This window comes from Tursiops truncatus, chromosome 2 (genome assembly GCF_011762595.2).
Source record: "Tursiops truncatus isolate mTurTru1 chromosome 2, mTurTru1.mat.Y, whole genome shotgun sequence".
Taxonomy (NCBI): domain Eukaryota; kingdom Metazoa; phylum Chordata; class Mammalia; order Artiodactyla; family Delphinidae; genus Tursiops; species Tursiops truncatus.
Genome location: NC_047035.1, coordinates 152956842 through 152979168, shown reverse-complemented (window position 1 = coordinate 152979168; position 22327 = coordinate 152956842). Strand labels below are relative to the sequence as shown.

Below are 22327 nucleotides of genomic sequence, written 5' to 3'. Positions count from 1 at the left end.
GGGCCATCTGAGGACTGGGAGGAGAAAGGCTGCAGGGGCCTCAGGGGCCTGCTCCCTGTGCAGCTGGGCTGGTGAGTGGAGGTGACAATAGTACTAGCACGCTCGGTGGCCCTGGGAGTCTTTGCTGAGGGTCAGCTTTCGGTGTGACAATCTGCCATCCCTGTGCTGTAGGGACCTGTCACACAACTCATCAGGCAGCTGAGTTCTCTTGGGGAAACCAAACTGATGAAACTCTGTTCTAAGGAAAGGGCCGTCCAGGTTACAGGAAGCTGCGGCACTTACACCAAAGGCCATAACAGTAACAACCTGGTTATATTATAACAGTGACTGCATCCATCATAAAATATATCAGTTACAGGATAATGCTCATTAAACTCAGAACACCCTGTAAGATAGGTTTATCCCTGTCTTACAGGTGACGCATCCTGTCTGGCTGTGACCAGCCCTCATCCCTGCTCCTGGGACTTCTTTCCTTCCAGAAGACTCAGTGTGCGCTGAGGACTATCAGTGGGGTTACGGGCATTTCTATTTCTTCGTTCATCCCTCCTTCCTTCCTTTAACACTGTGTCCCCATAATGGGCACCCTGCTAAGCTCTGAGACCACAAAGGAGGAAGCTGTCTCTGTGCACAGGTAGAATGGGGAGAAGGACAAACAAGTAAATCATTCCGATGCAGTAAACACTCTGTGAAATGCCTGCTGTGTGAGCCCAGAGGACAGAATGCTTGGGAGTGTCTTCGAATGTTTAACCAGATTGTGAAGCTTGATCTGACTCTCCGGACGCTTATGAGCTCACAGAGTGGTGCAGGGGGCAAGAGGTATTCAAGAAGTGAACAGGCAAGTTCGATGGCACTGGGGTGGGGAAAGGGTCCGGAGAGTTCGATAAAGGATGAGAAAGGCAGTTCCCCGAGCAGGGAAGGAGTGGGAGAGGTAGGGACACAGGGCAGTGAAGGGTCATGGAGTCAAGCTACTACGTGGCTTTGTCCTGTGGGCACTGGGGAACCAGCGATGGTCTGTATGTAGAGGAGCACTGGGATCAGAATGAGTGAAGTTAGAGATTCTAGATGCCATTCAGGTGACCAGTCTCCCCTTTTCCCCTCAGCTACACACCCAGAACTAAAGTGTCTGCTTCAATACTTCCAATTGTATAAAGCGACTGGGTAATAACAATTTTTTAAAAATGCTTAGGCGAAAGCAACACTTACACCAAGGCTCCTGTTTCTCTGTGTGTTTTCTCAGTATCGCTGCATGGGACCTTGGTCCTCTGGGCTTCTGTGTTGAGAGTGTGTTGAGAACAGCAGCCCTGGTCGCTGGCTCTGCTGCAGTCACAGCTCTGCCTGGACCAAAGGCACTCTGACAGTTTCATGGCCACGACAGAAATCAGCCAAAGCCCAGAAGGTGAGCAGTGACACCACCTAGAAAACCGCGCTGCACCGTGTCTGTGACAGCAAGAGACGGGAAGCCGCTCGCCCTCATGAATATATGGCAGGTATCTACAAACTCTCACACTAATTGATGGTCTCCCTATATATCATCCCAGATAAAGGGCCCCTGTGCAGTAAATGCTGATGTTGAGAACACCCTGATAGGGCTTTGTTAACAAGAAGATAACAGAAGAGCAAGATATGTTTGTTTAGCTGCCTATAGATAAACCCAATAGGTCTTCGTTAACTTTTCATGACTGATGGCAACCGCTAACCATGATAAATAATCCTGCAACAGGGAACTTTATTTAACGTGCCAGCAATGGGGCCTACATTTTTAGCTCCTTTGAATGAGGAGGAGGTATTTTCTGTGTGTGAGTACATCTATGTCACAGTACATCAGCGCCCGATTTTCTCTAAATAACTTTAAACTGTCAGCCGAACCTCTGAACCAAGTTGACCCTTGATACTTTTTCAGGGTGTGCTGTTCCAACCACACAAAAGCCGAGCAGGTCTGAGGAACTGGATTTTACAGAGTGAAATCTAGTCTTCAAAAGAGTGGCAGAACCTTGGGAAATCAACACAAACATCTTTTGAGCAGCTACAAACAGGTAAAAATGTGCTTTTCGATACTTGTGAGGAATATGGTGGCCTGAGATGACCAACCCGTCCACATGTTGGAAGTTGCAGAGTCTTATCCAAAACTGATGGCTGAATAAACATTTATTTTTCAAAGCTGAGGAGGTTAGTTTTTCACTGTCTTTAACGATGTCTTGCCTGGTGAGAGACATCATCCTTTACCTAGATGGGTCCCCAAGTCAGGCTATGTCCAGAACTCACCTAAAACGAAAGCCTCAAAGTACATCAAAGGCAGCTGTTTCATAAATCCAGTTCCAAAGACCAAATTTGTGTGCTGCTGGAAAAAAAAAAAAGATCATTCCGCTGTTGTCTTTAGTGCAGTCTTTTACAAGAAGGCAATCATTTTTTACTAAAAACAGCATCTGAATTTTATCTTTGCTAACACGCTAAGGAGGAGGGCGGGAGTTTGACCCAAGCATAGAATCTTCCCTAACTTGCAGGCTAAGTAATTTTGACGGAGAAGTGATCCTGGGTCTCTAAAGTTACCCAGATTTGCCACCAGTAAATGGGGATCTCGGGTAAAATGATGTTTCAGTTAATAAAAAGAATATTAAGGGGAATTCATTCTCAATGTAGAAAAACGACTGTTTGCAAAAGCCACAGGTTACCTATGTCCTAAAGTACTAGCGAAAGCTTTCTTTTCTTTTCTTTTCTTCACCCCCCCCCCCCATGTGTCACAAATAAGAAAGAGCTATTGTAATTCGGTTCCCCTTTTGGTTCTAAGAGAAAGCTGCGGTTGGATTCACTCTCTGGGGCAGCTCAGTCCTGAAAGCATCAGATTTGATCCCCTAGACTCCCTGGAACCGCAAGTTCACATCTCCAAGGGGTTGGGCTCAACCCTTCCTCCTTCCTGGGCAATAAATAGCATGGAAACCAGGTTATCTGTGTGGCCAACTTTCAGGAAAGACCTTGAAAACAGAGACGGGGTGGACCTGGGCAGTCACGTGGTGCTTTCCATTTCCATGGGCTTTGCTGCGGGGTGGCTGCGGCGACCTGACGGGCGGCAACCGAGCACCGCAGCAATCCCAGGAGATGCTTCTACCAGGTTTCTAATAGAAGGCCATTTCAAAGCCTGCCTAGACTCAGAGGCAGCCGGCTCCCTTTACCCTGGTGGAAAGCCATTGGATGGTTCCATCAGATTAGCCGTGAGAGGGGGGTAGGGAATTAGGAATGTTTACTTTCACATCCAGCTTTTGGTGGCATGTCTGTAGCGCCTTCATATCTTAGCACCATATTTTGTATTCGTGATTAGTGGGTTGGCTTAGGTACAACGTGATTAATCTTTCTTTCTTTCCTTTTTTTTTTTTTTGGCTCAGAGCGTTGGTGCCCTCACCTGAGTCTAAACAATCCAGTTACTGAAACCCTAGCACACTTTTTAAACCTTGCGCCGCTTCTTTACATAAAGGGCACTGTCTCCACTTGAGCTCTGAATATACTGTTTGTCCAATTTCTGACATGCCTCCACTTAATATGAAAGACCAGCTTTTCTTGTGGGAAAAAAAAAAAGAATTCAGACAATGCCAGCCAAGACCATCGAACGGCTGGGCGGAGGTTTGTTTGTCTTAGCGATGTGGGCTGTCATCACACCTGAGCAGTGACTGGGGCAGAGACAGCTCACCTGGGCCCTTCCTTACTATTTCTCCAAACCTTCTGTTTTCCTTCTGGTCTTTGAGCACCAATGAAACATGATTAGCAGCTTGAATGAAGCCAGATTCTTGTTTCTAAGTGCATAATACATATTAAAAATGATAACCATTTTTAGGAACACACGATGTACTTGTTCATATACATACACTGAATCTATGGACTTGTGAACCGCTTCCATACCCTTTCTAGCATCTTGGATATAATATAAACCCTTTCAACATCTGCTTCATTTCTTGGATGGTGACTTTTGTGTGTCAAGACAGTGATGTGACTTTTGTGTCTGTAAACTGCATAATTGCAAAAATTATACATGAACATATACTTAGGGAATGCTGTGAGCTGTAGGTGTTAATTACACCATGTATTTTTATATAAACATCCTTCAGCTGAATCTGTGTCCACAAACTTCTCAGAGACAAAGTGGGCCACTGTCAAATGTCAGCGTTAACCAGTCGCTTGGGAAAGGAGGTGAATACACTTCTGATGGCAGAAATACCATCTTTTGAATTCGGTCAGGATTTCTGCTGCATTAAATTGCTGTATTGTCCGTGACTACAAACTGAAACGTGGGCTAGCTTAGTTTGGGCGGTCTGGTAATTTGAAGCCCTCCAGTAAGGGCTTGGTATTTTGTAATCAATAAAGCAGAGCTCCTCTGTTGTTTTTCGTGATTTGAAACAAAGTTCGGTGACAATGATTTGTCCATAAAGACATTTGAACAAGTAACTAACCGTCCAAGAAATGAAGCAGATGTTGAAAGGGTTTATATTATATCCAAGATGCTAGAAAGGGCATGGAAGCGGTTCACAAGTCCGTAGATTCAGTGTATGTATGTGAACAAGTACATCGTGTGTTCCTATTAATGGTTGAATCAGTGCAGTAGAAAAATTTCACTACAATCTCATACAAACCACTGATAACTGATAGGGGCAGACTCCTGGATATACAAAATGTGGACTTAATGAAAAACTGTTAGTAAGTTGAAAACATTAAACTCTTTGTGTTTTCTTGCCTTCTTCCATCTATTGACAATAAGGCAATATAAATGCCTCTATGCTGTTAAAGATACCCTCCCATGCAGGAAGTGTTAGGGAATGTATCAACCCTGTCAGCAGCTCTCGGCCACCCCACCACTGCTACAGCCATTGTACCTGGTGGAGAGATGCCTTTTTGCTGTTCTTCCTAAAAATGTGCTCTTACAAGAGGTAAACAACCGGAAAAGGATGTGCCTACTTTTCGTATCCTGATTTTATTTCAATTTTTTAACTTTAAGCCTATTTTTTAACGTTATTTTCAATGAAATCCACACTTTAAAAAGGTTGAGGATGAGTCATTTCTGATTGGGTTCCTTTCACACAACACACACATATCCCTTCACCTATGGACCTGACATCCTAACAGCCATCGGATAGATTTGACGTGTCGCTACCTCTGAAACGGAACTAATTTATTTATAACGTTTGAAGTCTCGAGCACAGAATGTGAGAGCTACAAGAAGCATGTAGATCTCATGGGACCTCTTTGTTTCAAAATGAAGGGGCTGAGGCCCTTGGGAGAGTTGGGCAGACAGTTAGGAAGTGAGGCTGTGATGTCAGTGCTTCCTGGTCAGAGCTACAGCGAAGGAGCAAAGAACATCTACAGTTGTGTCTGTCCTGGAACTGCAGTGATGTGCTAGCTACTAGCCACCTGTGGATATTTACATTTCAATTAGTTAAAATTATCATTTTAAAATTTTCCATTAGTTTAAACTATTAAAAAATTTTTTTCAATTAGTTAAAATTAAACAAAATTAAAAATTCAGCTTCTTAGCTGCAATAGCCGTATCTCAAGTGATCCATAGTCCATGTGGCCATGGCCCCGGTATTGGCGGAGCAGAAGTGATGGGACATTTCCATCCTCATGGCCTGAGATTCCTAAGCACCTAGGGAAGGGGGTGGTGGTGCAGTGGAAGCTCCTCCACTAGGGGGTGCTCTAGACTCCAGTGCATCCCTCCAGCTGGACTACATTCAGAAGGCTTTGAGAAATTCCTCCTTGTTTTAAGTGTAAATTAGGTTTCCTTCCTTTATCTGATCCCTTTCCTGCACTGAGGCCTGAGGTTGTTCAGGAATGGACAGGCAACCATGTGCCTGCTGAATGCGGGTGAAGCCCAGCAAGGGCTTGTCCTCCATGATTTACTGTTTCATCTAGTTGTCTGAGATTGTTCAGCATAAGAACCAGAAAGTGCCAACGCCAAATCCTTTGCACTTTGACTTGCTGCGTATTAACATCGGTCATCCAGGCCTGCTGACAGCGGCATACCTCTCCCTCCGCTCTCCACCATTGGGTACTATACAGATGGGTGTAAAATTGAGCTGAAGAAAATGGGCACTGGGAGGAAGTCTTTCTCCTGGTGACCTTCTGTGTCCAGTAATCAAATAGCTTGATAATAAAATCGCCTGGCTAATGTCTTGTCCACCTTTCCAGCCTCGACTGTAGCATCAAAAGAGCATTGCTCTTTTTTTTTTTGTGGTACGCGGGCCTCTCACTGTTGTGGCCTCTCCCGTTGCGGAGCACAGGCTCCGGACGCGCAGGCCTGTCAGCGGCCACGGCTCACGGGCCCAGCCACTCCGCGGCATGTGGGATCTTCCCAGACCGGGGCACGAACCCGTGTCCCCTGCATCGGCAGGCGGACTCTCAACCATCGCGCCACCAGGGAAGCCCACATTGCTCTTTATTAAATGAAAAAAAAAATTTTTAATTGAAGTATATTTGATTTACAATATCGTGTTAGTTTCAGGTGTACAGCAAAGTGATTCAGTTATACATATACATGTATTTATCTAGATTTTTTTCAATTCTTTCCATTGTAGTTTATTACAAGATATTGAGTTCCCTGTGCTATATAGTAGGTCCTTGTTGTTTATTTTATATATAGTAGTGTGTATATGTTACTCCCAAATTTCTATTTTAGTCCTCTCCTCCCCTCTCCTTTGGTAACCATAAATTTGTTTTCTATGTTTGTCTGTTTCTGTTTTGTAAACAAGTTCATTTGTACTATTTTTTAGATTCCACATATAAGTGATATCATATATTTATCTTTCTCTGACTTACTTCATATAGTATGATAATCTCTAGGTCCATCTATGTTGCTGCAAATGGCATTATTTCATTCCTTTTTTATGGCTGAGTAGTATTCCATTGTATATATACATCTTCTTCATCTATTCATCTGTCAGTGCACGTTTAGGCTGTTTCCATGTCTTGGCTGTTGTAAATAGTGCTGCTATGAACACTGGGGTGCATGTATCTTTTTGAATTAGAGCCTTCAACTTTTTAGGATATATACCCAGGAGTGGGGTTGCTGGCCAAGATCGCTGTTTTGATGGGGTGTCAAAATCCAGAATCTGAGTCTCATGGAAAATTCAGAATTTATAGAGCACTGAAAAATTATTGGAAGAGCAAGATAGTAACTATTAACAAATTAAACTAAAAAAAAAAAACCCACAGTAGATACTATAGCTCCCATTTGTTGAGCTCCTACTATGTGTTAAATGCTTTACATATGATCTTATTCAATTTTTACAATTACCCAAAGAAGACAGTCCTATTCTCCTTTTACAGAGAAGGAAGCTGAGATTTAGAGAAATTAAATTCTTTATTGAAGTTCATTCAGCAGTTCAGCAACACAGTCAGGATTCAGATCCAAGTTCTGACTAAAAAAAAAGTGCTCTTGGCTACTATCTTGCTGTCTAGACTCCTTAAAATTTAAAGATCTAAATGCAATGTGAAAAGAAGACCTATAAACAGAAAATATCAATTTAATGCGTGAAGCTCATCAAACACCCCGTATGCACTTTAATGGGGGCCTAGGTCTGGCCAATTCAATTTTTTTTTTAATTGGTGAAAATATGGTAAGCCAAAAATATTTTTATCACACTTCAAACAATATTTGGCTTGACGCGCACTTACTGGAAGTGGGCGTGATTCCTGGGCACAGCAACCCTAGGAGTCAGGCAGGTAACCCACCCGTGTCACAAGGAAGGCCACTGTGTGGTCTGCCTAAAGGTTTTCAGATTCAAAATTTTTACAGCCCTGTGCTACGCTCTCCCCAAAGTGAAACCAAACAACAAAGCAACCTCACCCACAGGCCCATTTCCACGTGGGATCTTTGTGGAAAATGACATTTGAGAGGGTGTCAGCTGAGCTTCTAGAAGGTTTGCATTCCGCAGCAGCCTTCCTGGGAAGCTCTGATGGCCTCACTGAGCCTTCAGAGTGAAAGGTTTTTCCTCATACTTTTTTTTTAAAACGTACAGGTGTTTATAAATGCTTTTGCTTTTTCCCCTCTTACCTTACTTCCTTAGTGAGAATTCACCATATTTTTCCTTTATGCAAAACTCTCCTCTGGCATTTAACGTGACAGGATTAACAAAAATTTGACATACACGTTGCATCAGGAATACATTTATTTCAGTAGATTGGAGTTTCAGATCCAATCTTTCTTCCTGGGAATGTTATAATTTTGTCAACTTACTGCTTTTTTTTTTTTCAATTAAAGTTTTTTTTTACTCGTAGAAAAGAACAAGCACAGAAATAGCTAAAACTTACATATACAGTTTAAACAAATGGCTATAAAGTGGTGTCTGTATAACCACCTCCCAGGTCAGGGAATCAGACTCTGCCTGTACCTGGAAGCAGCCCGAGCTTGCTTATACTGCGTCTTCCACATCCACGCTCCCCTCTCTCCCCACAGAGGAAGCCGCCATCCTTACTTTTATGAGGGTCCCTCCTTGCTTTCCCACCTTTGCGTGCATCCTGAAACACGTGGTGTAGTTTTGCCCTTTTGGGACTTTATATACAAGGACTCAAACTACATATATCCTGATGTCTGTATTGGTTTACGGCGTCTTGTGGTAAGCTGTCCCTTGGTCTCATGGACCTAAAATTGAAAACTGGTCAGACAGGAGTCAGAACTGATCATCTTTCCATGCACTCTGGCTTTGATCCATTTTGAGATGTGGACCACGTCTCTCATGTCATTCTCTGTCATCTCTCTGTGACACTGGGGAAGTGTCTCAGGTCATCTTTGCATCCCCGTAGCCTGGGAAGATGCCTAATGGTTTTTTGGGAAGCGTGTGGATGTGGTTAAGTGCAAAACATTCTGGGCCTCTTCTTTGTTTCTGTGAATGTTGTAAATTAGCCACGTTAAAAAGTAATAGAATGAAGGAGGGAAGAGGAATTGGTCATTTAGAAACCTTCTTCTAGAGAATTCACTTTCTAAAAGCTGGCCAAAAAAGCTTAGTCAACATTCCAAATGGTATAAGAAAAGAAATAATCAGAATATAACCTGATGATTTTTTTGGATGATTTGAACTCCCTCTGATGACTACTTTTATTAGAGGTTTAAATGAGGTCCTAGAAGCAGCACAGACATTTGCTTCAAACCACTGAACTGGGCAATAGTTAACTCATGAAGAACAGTAACAATGACAATCTTCAGTTTTGTGTTGTTTTGCTTAAGATGATCCCATCCTAAGCGTTTCGCTAATCAAATACAAGACCAAGCCAAAAAAAACCACAAAGAAAAAAAAACTCCCACAAAACTTCAGAAGGTTAACAAAATCCTGTCGAGGTTCCAAGGATACAGTAGGAGATGATTGCTTAGGGCAGAGTACCTAAAATATGCTTCTGTTCTTTTTTATTTTTATTTTTGGCCATGCCGCGTGGCATGCAGGATGTGGGATCTTAGCTCCCTGACCAGAGATCGAACCTGTGCCCCCTGCAGTGGAAGCACGGAGTCTTAACCATTGGACCACCAGGGAAGTCCCAATATACTTCTGTTCTGAAAGCCCAGCACATTTACATCTTGTGGCATCCATCTGTTTACGTATAAATGCATTTTTTCCTATATTGTCAACTCTGCTACTTCCCAGGATAGTTAATGTAACCGTTCACTAAGCTTTTCAATATTTTGTTGTAAATATAAACCCTTCAACTATATAAAGCTATATCCACGTTTAAAACCACTGCAGTCTAAGGTGGATAGAAAGATGATGTGGAGAAAAATGGAGAAAAACCTAGTAAGGAAGGGGCTTAGGATTCAATGAAATGCACATTAATACCAGAATATGGTGGGAACAAGTTAAGTACAAAACGGTGGAGGCCAGACTGCAGGAAAACTCAACTTGGAGCTAATGCACTTTTGCCATTTTCATGAAGTGTGTCCAGCCAACGTGGAATGAACGAATCAAAGTGTTTAAAACTGTCCTTCTATAAACTAAACTAAAAGCTGAGTTGTCCAGGATGAAAAAGGTAACCAGCAGTTGTTTTAACACTTTGCACATAAACTAAATGTTATGTTTCCCTGATAGGAAGAAGAAAACGTTCAGCTGTCCACCTAAATATCTCATTTCCAGTGTCACCACTGGCCGGCACGCGGGGATTAATAGTTACTTTAGACTTTTTAGGCCACAACGAATGCAAGATTCTCAAAGAAACGGTTTCCTAAGAGAATGACTGATACTATTGTGGAGAGAACGTTATTCAGAACATTATCTGTTTCATTCTTCAGTTGGGGGGCGACTATCTACTTCTAGACTTGAACTTCTAAAGAAAACTGCTATGATCTGAAGAGATTGGCCATAAAACTATTTGTATTGAAAACTTAGCCCGTGTGCCTTTAGTGAACTTAATTCATTAGCATTCTCACTGGCCAGGTTTCCATATCTGTGTTCATTTTATACTTTAGTTTGGTTACCAGGTCTTTGTTGAATCGTCCTATTCAAAGGAGAACAAAGGAGGTTTAGGTGACACAGTAGGGTAAGGCACTATATTTTATCTTTGCAAAAAGCCCGACAGAGCCAGAATGCTCTGATGCCCTCTGATTTTCTGCAGGACATTTGGAGCCACAAATCAGCTGGAGGATAGAGCCCCTCACTGTGCTTCAGTGCAGACACCTTTAGAAGACAAACAGTGCACCAGTCACAGAAATCGCGCTTGGCCAGGTCCTCAGGGCTCCGCGGGCAGATCAGCTCACCCGAGGAATGGGGTTCCTGGGAGGGAGGGCTCTCTCTCCCTCTTAAATACCAACCCCTCCAATTAAATCACTAGCCTGGCCAATTTTTTTCCAGACTACTTCTCTTCACGAAGCATCATCAGTGCTGAGGTCAGATGGTAGTGCTGGCATAAGTGACAATGGTCCACCAGCTTCCCGACCCCTGGGAGACTTCTCATGCTCCCTAGGGAAATACTCTCCTGGTGCCTCCGCATCGAATTTTCTCAGTTCCGGTAGTTCCTCAAATGTCTGCTGCTCTATGATTTCCTTCTCCCTCAAAAGTCAAAACGCACTTTCTTCTTCTTGCGTGGGTCCCCTCAAGGTTTTCTCCCAATTAAACTGTCATCTTGCCCAACGTAACCCTCTCCCCTCTGGTCCAATACAGGTTTTTCCTTTCCCTGTTTAGTTCAACTTCATTAGGCCAAGTGAATTAATCTCCAGTCTCTTTGTGATGTCTGTGGCATTTGCGATTACTCTCTTTTTCTTCAGTGTGACTTTATGGAGGATGATTTTGCCCAACTTTCTAACTTTGCTTTGGAACACCAGGGTTTCATTTTCTAATCCACATTTCCTTTTGTGGTTTCTCAGACTTCCTTTGGTTGGTGTACGGACAGGCATCCAGTAGAGACTGAGACCACCAGCCCATTTCATACAGGCCACTGAACAGTCAGAAGACGGTAACAACCTTGGGTCTCTGGTGACCTGAACTGGATTCAACTCACTGACCTAGAGGTGAAAGGCTCTGTATTCCATTACTAATCCCTTGAGCTCTCCAGCCCCCTGAAAATGATTCTTTGGTTTTATTATTGCAAAGGCCATTTATAAAATCATGAACTGGATTTAGGAAAGCAACCATGAAATAGCAAGGGACAACAAACTGATTGAAATTCCTTCAATGTCATTTGGGCTGAAGTCTCTCAGACAGTAGGATTGGGGGAAGGTTATATATCGGCACCTCCATTCTTATTTCAGTGGCATGACCAGGTCACTTAGACATGGCAACGTCAGATACACTGACCATGCCTCGAGGAACTAAATCCTAAATAAAGAAAATGGAAAAGCAAACTATGAAATAGCCAATAATCTTTATTTTGCACTTCCCCACCCCCATCCCTCTCCAAAAAGCACTAATGGGTAGATTTGTGCATGTGAAAATATTGTATAAAGTATTTAGGATGATCTCAAATTAATAGAACAAAAAACACGTGTCTCAACATAGACGCTTTGTTTCTTTGTAGGGATAGAAAAACTTTGACTTCTAGAACAAGGAGGGCAATGAAATACTGCAGTCTTGAAAGGGTGACTCCATTTCCACTGATTTGCAATTTAACATTCATGGCAGAAAGCCTCATTTCTCTAACCACATAATATGTTTTAAAATATGATTCATACACTAATATCAATTTACTTGGCATTTTAAAAAATCACAATTTCTATTAATATATTTGTATTAGGTTCAAAGCCCATATTCTAGTATTCAAGATATCCATTACACTGGCCCAAGTTGGGATTACTTCAAAATCAAGTAAAAGTCCATGTTTATTCCAAAGTTGCTAAAATATGCTAATAAAATTAAATTTGATGTTTTACATTAAAAATAAAATATTTGGTTTATCTCTCAGACATCTATAACATATAATAAATAGTGGGCAGTATAGTAATATAATAAAGTTTTGTGATACCCTGAAATTTGATGAGTTTTCTTTAAAAAAAATTTCATAATATACTTCATTTCAGCCTTAAACCACAATATCAATGAACAGATTTGCAGAAATAAAACAATATAAACACAAAATGCTACAGTATATATATATATATATATATATATATATATATATATATATATAATTTCTTTTTTTTTTTTTAACTTTCAGGGAATCTACATGTCCTTTGAAACAAAAGGAAGTCAAAGAAATTTACAGAAACAAGAGATAACAAAACAATTTCAAATCATAAACCACAGATTTAAATTGCCTTGTTTTCCTTCCAACTGCTCGGGTCCTTTCCCCCAGTGTTTTGGGTACTGCATGGGTTCAGCTCAAGGTAGGTAACTTTGAACTACGCATGGCTCTTTTTTTCTAGCCTTCTTTGCTTATGTACAGCAGTAATTACAGACATGGCTGAAATCACAGCAGATTTCAGAGAAAGCCAGAATTAAACACGATAAAAATTTTTTTAAAATAACTACTTCATAAATATTTATTATTTACATTAGGGGAGATCTCCTGGTCCGAAGAGTTTTTATACAAGTTGATGAAATGGATAAGCTGTGAGAAGAACACCAGCAGTTTAGAGAAATGGGCAGAGTCGGGAGGCAACAGAGAAAGAAAATAGGTGAGAGTCAACAAAAATAATTTGCACAAAAGCCAACAGGACATGATAGAAACCTTTTTCTTAAAAAATATAAGGTATTTCACAAAAAGCCTGAACATTTTACATGTTAGTACTAAAAACAGGGAGGGAGGGGAAGCTTCATATATTTTTCATCACAAAAATATTTACCGACACTCCACCTGGAGTTTTCTTTTATGTGATTATGATTATCTCACTAGAGAGGGAAGGAGGCTGGAGGCGCAGACAGACTACCAACGTCACCCTCGGTCACGGTCAAGGCAGGCCACAAGCCACTTCTCATCTAACACCTTAAGGAAAAGGCCCTGGAGAGAATCAAGAAAATCGAAAGGGAAGATTATGGTCTTTTTATTAGTAATACTTGTCACTGGTAATAGAAAACGGAGGCAAGGTGGCCCCGGTGCCCGCCTCCACGTGAGCTTTCCTTCGGTCACGACCATGTGGCCCCGGGCTGGGGTGTTCCAGAAGGAAAATCCCTGTGGGTGGTGTGTTTCTGTCCTCAGTCTTGCGAGGTTCATAACCTGCAGGTACATGGTGGGAGGTGACACGGAGGCGGGGTCACAGCACCTCCCCCGAGGCGTCAGGACAGGGGCCCCCGGGGTGTCAGTGCGCCCGGTGCTTCCTCTTTTTGTGCTTTTTATCCTTCTTTTTGTTGGCACACTTGGGACAGAACCACTGCATCTCTTCTGGGGGTGCGGCCATTATTCCGACGCAGGGCCTGCATGGTTACCAAGGAAGAAAAGGCTTCAGACAAACAAGCTTTATTTATCCACACATTCTTTTCCTGTGTTTTTAAAGAATTTCAAGTCATTAAATAATGTCCTAAGTCTGTGGTGTATTTACCAGAAATCCAAGTCACATAGCTCTGACGGATGCTGCGCTACTGCTGGGCGTGTGGGTGATCACCTTACACAAAGCCCCTCTCCAGGCCCCGCTGGAGAAATTAATTAGCTCATTCATCCTTTCAGCCAGAAATAGTCTAATGCTTCTGAGCCACGGCTTTGTTTTTATCTCAGAGATATCATATAGCACGTGACTAAGTGGACTCCTATCTTTTTATATCTGATATTTTCAAGATAAAACGGGAAGGCTGTTTGCATGCATTTCGATGGTGTTTCTTCGGTTTTGGGGGGGCGCTGAAGAGGCGCAGAAACCACACAAGCCGTCCCCTCACTTCTGCACTGTGTGACACGTTTACGGGGGTTCCCTTAGCGTTGCCATCAAGCGCTGCAGCTGCTACAGAAAACGACTGGCGAGAAGGCAAGGGAACCCCCTCTAGCTCCTCGTCCTTTGTTAAAGCAGGGGGCACATAAGCTAAGCAACACATTTGGAATTGAGGCCGAATAATGATAGTCCAAAGACTCGTGATGTTTGCAATTCACATGAACGCCTTTCTCTCGGCAGTGATTCTGCTCCGTACGCTGCTCTCCGGAGAGGAACTGCCCTGGAGGAAAAGCCAGGACGGGCCAGAGGCACCCCCACACCCCGTGTGCAGAGCCCCTCCCCCCAGGGCCACGATGGGGACTCACCAGTGGTACCAGTCGTCACAATCATCACAGCCAATCATGGGGCTCCCGTCATCGGGCTTGTTGCAGCCGGGACAGATCCAGATCTGGTTCCCCCATTCGTCTCGGATCTGGGGTTGCAGGGGAGGGAGCAAAACAGAGATGCTTTGAGGAGGAAGTATCCAAAAAAGGGCACAATAAGGATCATTACTTCACACTGTGAAGCTACTACACAGACAGATTAAACTAAAAACAAAAACAAAAAACCCAGTAGTTAACAGTTTAGTAAAGCTGTGATATCCTGGGATCACCTGAAAAAGCAAATGGCTACTAAGTGTTCAGTGATAAGACATTGCTTTTTCTTTTTTTTGGCCCTCATCTTGCAGGATCCCAGTTCCCGACCAGGGATTGAACCCAGGGCCCGGCAGTGAAGGCCCAGAATCCTAACCACTAGGCCACCAAGGAACTCCCAAGACATTTCTAATGAATATTTTAAACTCTCTTTTGTAAGTCATAAAAACAAAGCATTTTATAATTATTTCTGTAAGCAATATGACCTACAGCCACTTTTATCTAAAGAAATACTGTAAACACACACATCCTGAATGACTAGGGTTTTCATGGAAGTAATGACGAATATTTTTGAAAGCTATTGAGCTCAACTCAATGTTGTTTCCTCCATCGCATTCACAGGCCTGGAATTAATAAATACGGCCAACGTGCCTGTATCGCCTTATTACTTATTAGCCAAACCCTTCTCCTGAACTAGCTGATAAGATCAAGGATATAAAAGAGTTGTTACTAAGTAACTTTCCATTCCCTTTATGACATTTTCAGTAAAGTACAATCAACTAAAGGGCAAATGAAGTAAGGGACGCGCGGGAGGCCAAAGAGCCACACATTTTCATGTTATTTTGCAACAAATAATGCTGTGCTCTGAACTTTGCTTTACTTAACTTAGCAGTTCCAAATAAGAAGCATCCCTAACTGAACAACTTCCTCAAGTTCCACATGAACAAGACCGATTTGGAAGAAACAATTCTATGACGGGCATTCAAAACCAGGAATGATAATTTTCTGAAGTTTTTCCAGTCACACAGCATATAATTTCATTCAGTTTATTTTGCAAGCTATGGTCTCTTCTGGTACTTTAAAATACAACACTGACTAGATGTGCAGGAGAGATGGCTCTCTGTGTGTGTGATGGGTGTACGGGGGGCAGAGATACTGCATTCCACTGATGCACTAGTTTAAGGCTGACCATTCTCAAAACAGTCTCTACAGAGGCAGAGGACGCTGATGTGAAGGCTTCCTCAACAAATCTGTGGGCAGCTACATCCCTGACTCGGTCCTCTCTAGTTTCAAGGGGAGAGACCACCAGTTAGCACGTGCCAGCTGTCTGGGGCGAAGGCTGGCCCAGCGCCCTGGGCCTTGAAGCTGCCATGCATGGCCAGTCCTGCTGCTGGCTGACCTTTCTTGAAATTAGGAGGCCGTGACCCTGTGACATGAGAAATCTACCACAGCACCCATAATAACTAACGCCCAGCCCTTCACGGTTTACTAAGTTCTTTCAAATGTCTTACTTGGTTTCATCATCCTAAAACAACGCTTGGCTAGGTTAGCAATGGGGAGACTGGAGCTAAGGGAATGTCAGTGACAGTTCCAATGTCACAGATTGGGCAGTGACAAAATCAGCCCTTTTGCTGTATAGCCTGTGTCTTTCCTTCAATTCACACATTTTGTCTTCTGTCTACAAAGTGTCTCTGAGGAGACAGAAGGCTTTTCATCCATGTTGTCTATGCAAATCTGATCCATCTCCAGGGAGTTAACTCAAAAATCCACTGGAGAATCAGAAATCAGTGACCACCTAGTCTATCAACCCCCTAATTACACCTGAAGAAATGGAGGCCGAGGAGATTAAGTGTAAAATCCTCCCCGATTAACCCATCTTGGGGTGATGCGGCCTCAATTAAACACCTGTAGCAACTGGTCCTTGAATGGACTGATTTGACGATCACAGATTTTTGTACCATGTCTTCTATTTTTGTCTTGAATGGCCAATATTTTTCTTCCTGTTAATATTTCATGTCTTTATATCCTCTCTGAAGATTTTTGAGATTTTCTTCTTATCCTTCGTATCATTATAGTGCCTCAAATACTTAATGATTCATTGAAGTTTCCTTCCCAAATGCCTTTAGAGATGTAATACTTGCACGATTTATAACAACAACAGCAGGAGTCTGACCCCGCCACCCTCCAGTCCCATCTATTCAGAAGGACCCGAACCGCCACTAGGCTGACAGATCTCAGTCCACATACTTGGTGATCTCGGCTGTGTCAGCTCAGCTAGGACCTCTATGTGCCTGATATCTTTTTGTCGCCTGTTTATGTGTCACTCTACAGAGCTCAAAGAACATATTTATGTAAGCGCTTTATTACTTGATTGAATTCAGGGCTTGAGTAAGATCTGATACTAGTAAGTATGGGGAGAACACATAAAAACGGTTCCATGACAACCGTGCGAACTCATTCATCAAGGTGAGTTTTTCCACCTGAAGACAGGCTTGGACTCAGGAAGCTCTGTGTCTAAAAGTTCATTTCCATTCACTCTGCAGGCCCTGGTATGTTCTGGACCTTAGCCAATGAGTTACTATAATTAGTGCTGCTGCCCAGAAAGAGCAGCTGGCCCATCAGACGTGTGTATATCACACAAATTATACTCTTAAGTGAATCACTGCTTGATCAAGAAAGTCAATGAGGGGTTTAACTATCACTATTCACCTCTATATTTATACACTGATTGTGCTGTGTATAGGTATATAGTCATCTTCCCAAACAATGCCGAATAAAGAAAAACAATGCTCTGACATTATTTATGGAGACTAAATATGCAAACATCCTAACAATACTTTTCAGTTGAAAGCTTGAAAGTGCAATGAAAATGCCTTTCCAGTCATAAAGAATTGCCTCTGAGGTTCAATAATGATTCATCTGACGCTGCATTTTTAATTGAAAACATTTTCATGAGGAAGGAGTGAGCTCTTAAGTGGCTGTTTCTTAAATACTCCAAAAAATAGAAAGTAGCGCACCACGTAAGTGCTGACCGTCTCCGTGACCACACTCCGGACGGGGGCTTTGGAACTGGCAGATCCCGAGGCTGCGGGGGCCGGAGCGGGCATCCCGGTGAGGGGCGTGCTGGCCGGGGCCAGAAGGGGCAAAGGCACGGGGGCGGGGGTGACGTGCACAGGGACAGGGGCGGGGGCTGGCATGGGCGGTGGCGTCTTGGGTCTGTTCAGAGAAGGCGCCGGCTTAGCCTCGGGGGCTGGGACCACTTTGCTGATGACACTGTCAACAAAAGAGAGAAAAGGAAAAGTCAAAACACATAGTTGAGTCAAGCCAGGTAGCTAAAAACATGATCGCACAATCACTTGGTTCTTCTAGCAGTAAAAGACTTTTTGGAGAGTCTAGAGAGCGATGGAGCTCAGGGTTAAGGCCCTTCCGCAACCTGCTTCTCCACTTGCTCGGTCACGGCTGGCCGAGATGTCAGGCAGTGGGGGATGAGGCTCCAGCTCCTTCCCTGGTGAGGTCGCCAAGTCGTGATTAGAGCTGCGTGCTGCTCTGTCTCTTCATTAACACTGTCTTACCCACAGAACCCATGCCGGGGAAGAAGAACTAGGCTCAGAGCCAGGATATCTGAGTTCAAACCCTACGTCTTCCATAGGCCGGCATGTGACCTGGGGTAAGTCGTTTAAAAGTAAAAGTTAAAGGAGGCAAGAATATACAATGGAGAAAAGACAGCCTCTTCAATAAGTGGTGCTGGGAAAACTGGACAGCTACATGTAAAAGAATGAAATTAGAACACTCCCTAATACCACACACAAAAATAAACTCAAAATGGATTAAAGACCTAAATGTAAGGCCAGACACTATCAAACTTAGAGGAAAACATAGGCAGAACACTCTATGACATAAATCACAGCAAGATCCTTTTTGACCCACTTCCTAGAGAAATGGAGATAAAAACAAAAATAAACAAATGGGACCTAATGAAACTTAAACGCTTTTGCACAGCAAAGGAACCCATAAACAAGACGAAAAGACAACCCTCAGAATGGGAGAAAATATTTGCAAATGAAGCAACTGACAAAGGATTAATCTCCAAAATTTAGAAGCAGCTCATGCAGCTCAATATCAAAAAAACAAAGAACCCAATCCAAAAATGGGCAGAAGACCTAAATAGACATTTCTCCAAAGAAAACATACAGATGGCCAACAAACACATGGAAGAATGCTCAACATCACTAATCATTAGAGAAATGCAAATCAAAACTACAATAAGGTATCACCTCACACCAGTCAGAGAGGCCATCATCAAAAAATCTACAAACAATAAATGCTGGGGAGGGTGTGGAGAAAAGGGAACCCTCTTGCACTGTTGGTGGGAATGTAAATTGATACAGCCACTATGGAGAACAGTACGGGAGGTTCCTTAAAAAACTAAAAACAGAACTACCATACGACCCAGCAATCCCACTACTGGGCATATACCCTGAGAAAACCATAATTCAAAAAGAGTCATGTACCACAATGTTCACTGCAGCTCTATTTACAATAGCCAGGACATGGAAGCAACCTAAGTGCCCATTGACAGATGAATGGATAAAGAAGATGTGGCACATATATACAACGGAATATTACTCAGCCATAAAAAGAAACGAAATTGAGTTATTTGTAGTGAGGTGGATGGACCTAGAGTCTGTCATACAGAGTCAGAAAGAGAAAAACAAATCCCGTATGCTGACACATATATATGGAATCTAAAATAAAAGTCATGAAGAAACTAGGGGCAAGACAGGAATAAAGACACAGACCTACTAGAGAATGGACTTGAGGATATGGGGAGGGGGAAGGGTAAGCTGCAACAAAGTGAGAGAGTGGCTTGGATGTATATACACTACCAAATGTAAAATAGATAGCTAGTGGGAAGCAGCCACATAGCACAGGGAGATCAGCTCGGTGCTTTGTGACCGCCTGGAGGGGTGGGATAGAGAGGGTGGGAGGCAGGGAGATGCAAGAGGGAAGAGATATGGGAACATATGTATATGTATAACTGATTCACTTTGTTATAAAGCAGAAACTAACATACCATTGTAAAGCAATTATACTCCAATAAAGATGTTAAAAAAAATAAAAAAATAAAAGTACTAGTTACTGTGCACCTCTAAGCAGCTGATGTTATACTAGGTGCTCTCCATACATCACCTCATCTAGTCCTCACAACAACTTCAAAGAAGTTATAGTGACCCCGTTTTATAGATGAGGAAACAGGATTAGAGAGAGAAAGGAATTTGGGTAAATGGGTGGCAGGCTTAGAACCGAGGTCTATTTGATTCTGAAACTCTTCTTTTCTTTTTACAAAGTGCCTTTATTTGAGGGGAAAAAAGGATATCATCTCAAGTTTAGAGAAAACATATTTGCTTCTGGTCTCCCTCCCTCCCTCCTCCAGAAGGAACCACTGTCCTCCAGCCGGGAGCTGTGTTTCTAAATTTTTGTTCTTTGAACTTTTTCTGCCTTTGCAGATACCCTTAAACAATGCATGTCGTACCGCTGTTTTATGTGTTTCAAGTATACAAACAATTCACACTGTATTTATCGTTTGCAACTAGCTTTCCTCACCTAGTTTTTTTTGTAACTGAGATATAATCAACATTGTGTAAGTTTGCACAATGTGTCAGCTTGACACATTTGTAAACTGCAAAATGATTACTGCAGTGGCCTCAGCTAATACCTTTATCACACCACGTAATTATCATTTCTTTTTTTGAAGGGAATTGTTTGGATCTAGTCTCCTGCAACCTTGACATTTGTTAATACAGTATTGTTGACTATAATCTCCATGCTGTGTATCAGATCCCTAGAACTTATTTGTTTACTAGTTGCCCACTTAGTTTTATGCTCTTGACTTATCGGTATATATTACTTATTTTAATTACTATATAGTATTCCATAGTATGAATAAGTCAAAGGGTTTTTGCCCATTGCCCTACTGACTGTATGTATCACCTTGTAAATGTTACATGTTAACTTGTAAATATGGTGATGAATCTCCCTGGGCTATATTCCTAGGCATAAAGTTTCACCTTTATTAGGAATCTGGAGCTGTTCTCTAAAATAGGCTGCACTGACCTACCTCTTCCTACGATCCCACACTGACCTTCCTAGACCTTGCTTTTCTGATCAACAAAGTATAAATAAAGATAGTTGCCTGTGAGGGCTATGGTGAGAACCTGAATAGGGCGGAACACGTCAAGAACTATGTACAAATGTGAAGTGTCATGGCCACTGCTCATGTCATGCTCAGCACTGTCATGACCAATCCACACAGGGCCTCTTTCTCAAAGTCCTTGTTTAGAAAAACACCTCCCCTACAAAGCACCAATTCTTTGCTATTCTGATCAGAAGACTATAAAACAGTATTTCAAAAATTCCATCATTACACAAGCAAATAAATAGTGCTGTTACTTGCTCTCCACTTGTTTCACGCGAGTGTGATCACCTTCCTAACTCGAATGTAGCCAAAGACCAAGAGAATTTAACATGGGCTGTTTGTCCAGGAGACACTCAATAGATGCTTAATGTAATTCATAGTGAATATTGATCCAGTAGTAACCAAGTTCCCAGCTGTTGTGAGTGCTGGAAAGCCAAGTGCATGCCGGCACCTGCTGAATGTTTACTTGCCTATCTCACTTGACCCTCATAACAACCAAATGAAATAAGAAGTGCTGATATATATTTATCCTCCTTTTGTAGAGGAAGAAACCAAGGCACAGAGATTAAGTACCTTGCGCAAGTTCACAGACAGAGCCAGGATTTAAACCCAGGCAGCCTGATTTCAGAACCCGTGATCTTAACAACTACACTCTGCTGTCCCTCTGTGCTTACTGAGTGAGGTTTGCCTTACATGTAGGATGAGAGGTCCAAGTTATTACTATGGCATTTATATCCATAGGGCAAGCGACTCCTTATTCTTATGGTTAGACTAAAATTTAAAAACACTGTTCTGGGAGGCAGTTTCCCATAATGGTTTAAAATATGGGTGCTGGCGTATGCTAATGCACATATATGGAATCTGAAAAAATGGTACTGATGAACCTAGTGGCAGGGAAGGAATAAAGATGCAGATGTATAGAATGGACTTGAGGACATAGGCAGGGAAGGGGAAGCTGGGACGAAGTGAGAGAGTAGCACTGACATATATACTCTACCAAATGTAAAATGGATGGCTAGTGGGAAGCTGCTGCATATCACAGGGAGATCAGCTCGGTGCTTTGTGACCACCTAGAGGGATGGGATAGGGAGGGTGGGAGGGAAGCTCAAGAGGGAGTAGATATGGGGATATATGATACTTATAGCTGATTCACTTTGTTGTACAACAGAAACTAACATAACATTGTAAAGCAATTATACTCCAATAAAGATATTAACAATAAAATAAAATAAAATAAGGGTGCTGGAACCAAAACTAAAGGAAAAGCAGGAACCCAGAGAGTTAAGTAGAACACAGATGTTTCACTCTGAGGGCATTTGTATAAGGTGAATCTGATCTTTGGTTTTGATACAGGGGACAGGTTTCAAAGCCCAGGGCCTGTCAAAGTGGAAAGTCTTATAGAACTCCCTCCCCACATTAAGGACTCCCAACAGGCTATACCAATTAGGTAAGAATGAATCAGATCTC

The 22327-nt window shown here is 42.4% G+C and overlaps 1 protein-coding gene and 1 long non-coding RNA gene across 4 annotated transcripts in view; one reads left to right on the top strand and one right to left on the bottom strand.

The window, feature by feature from the left end:
• Positions 1 to 859: 859 nt before the first annotated feature.
• Positions 860 to 12733, top strand: LOC141278091 (uncharacterized). Its single transcript, XR_012330368.1, has 5 exons — positions 860 to 928; positions 1238 to 1487; positions 1901 to 2033; positions 11324 to 11467; positions 12610 to 12733. It is a non-coding gene; the product is annotated as an uncharacterized lncRNA (long non-coding RNA).
• TAF3 (TATA-box binding protein associated factor 3) overlaps positions 11804 to 22327 on the bottom strand; it is a 153210-nt gene continuing 142686 nt past the window's right edge. For all 3 annotated transcript variants that reach the window (XM_019933231.3, XM_073801530.1, XM_019933232.3), the window contains exons 5-7: positions 17682 to 17937; positions 14617 to 14723; positions 11804 to 13805 (exon numbers count right to left, since the gene is read on the bottom strand). In XM_019933231.3, coding sequence (XP_019788790.1) covers positions 13691 to 13805; positions 14617 to 14723; positions 17682 to 17937 — 478 coding nt within the window. In that variant the 3' untranslated portion in view covers positions 11804 to 13690. The remainder of the gene's footprint in view (positions 13806 to 14616; positions 14724 to 17681; positions 17938 to 22327) is intronic.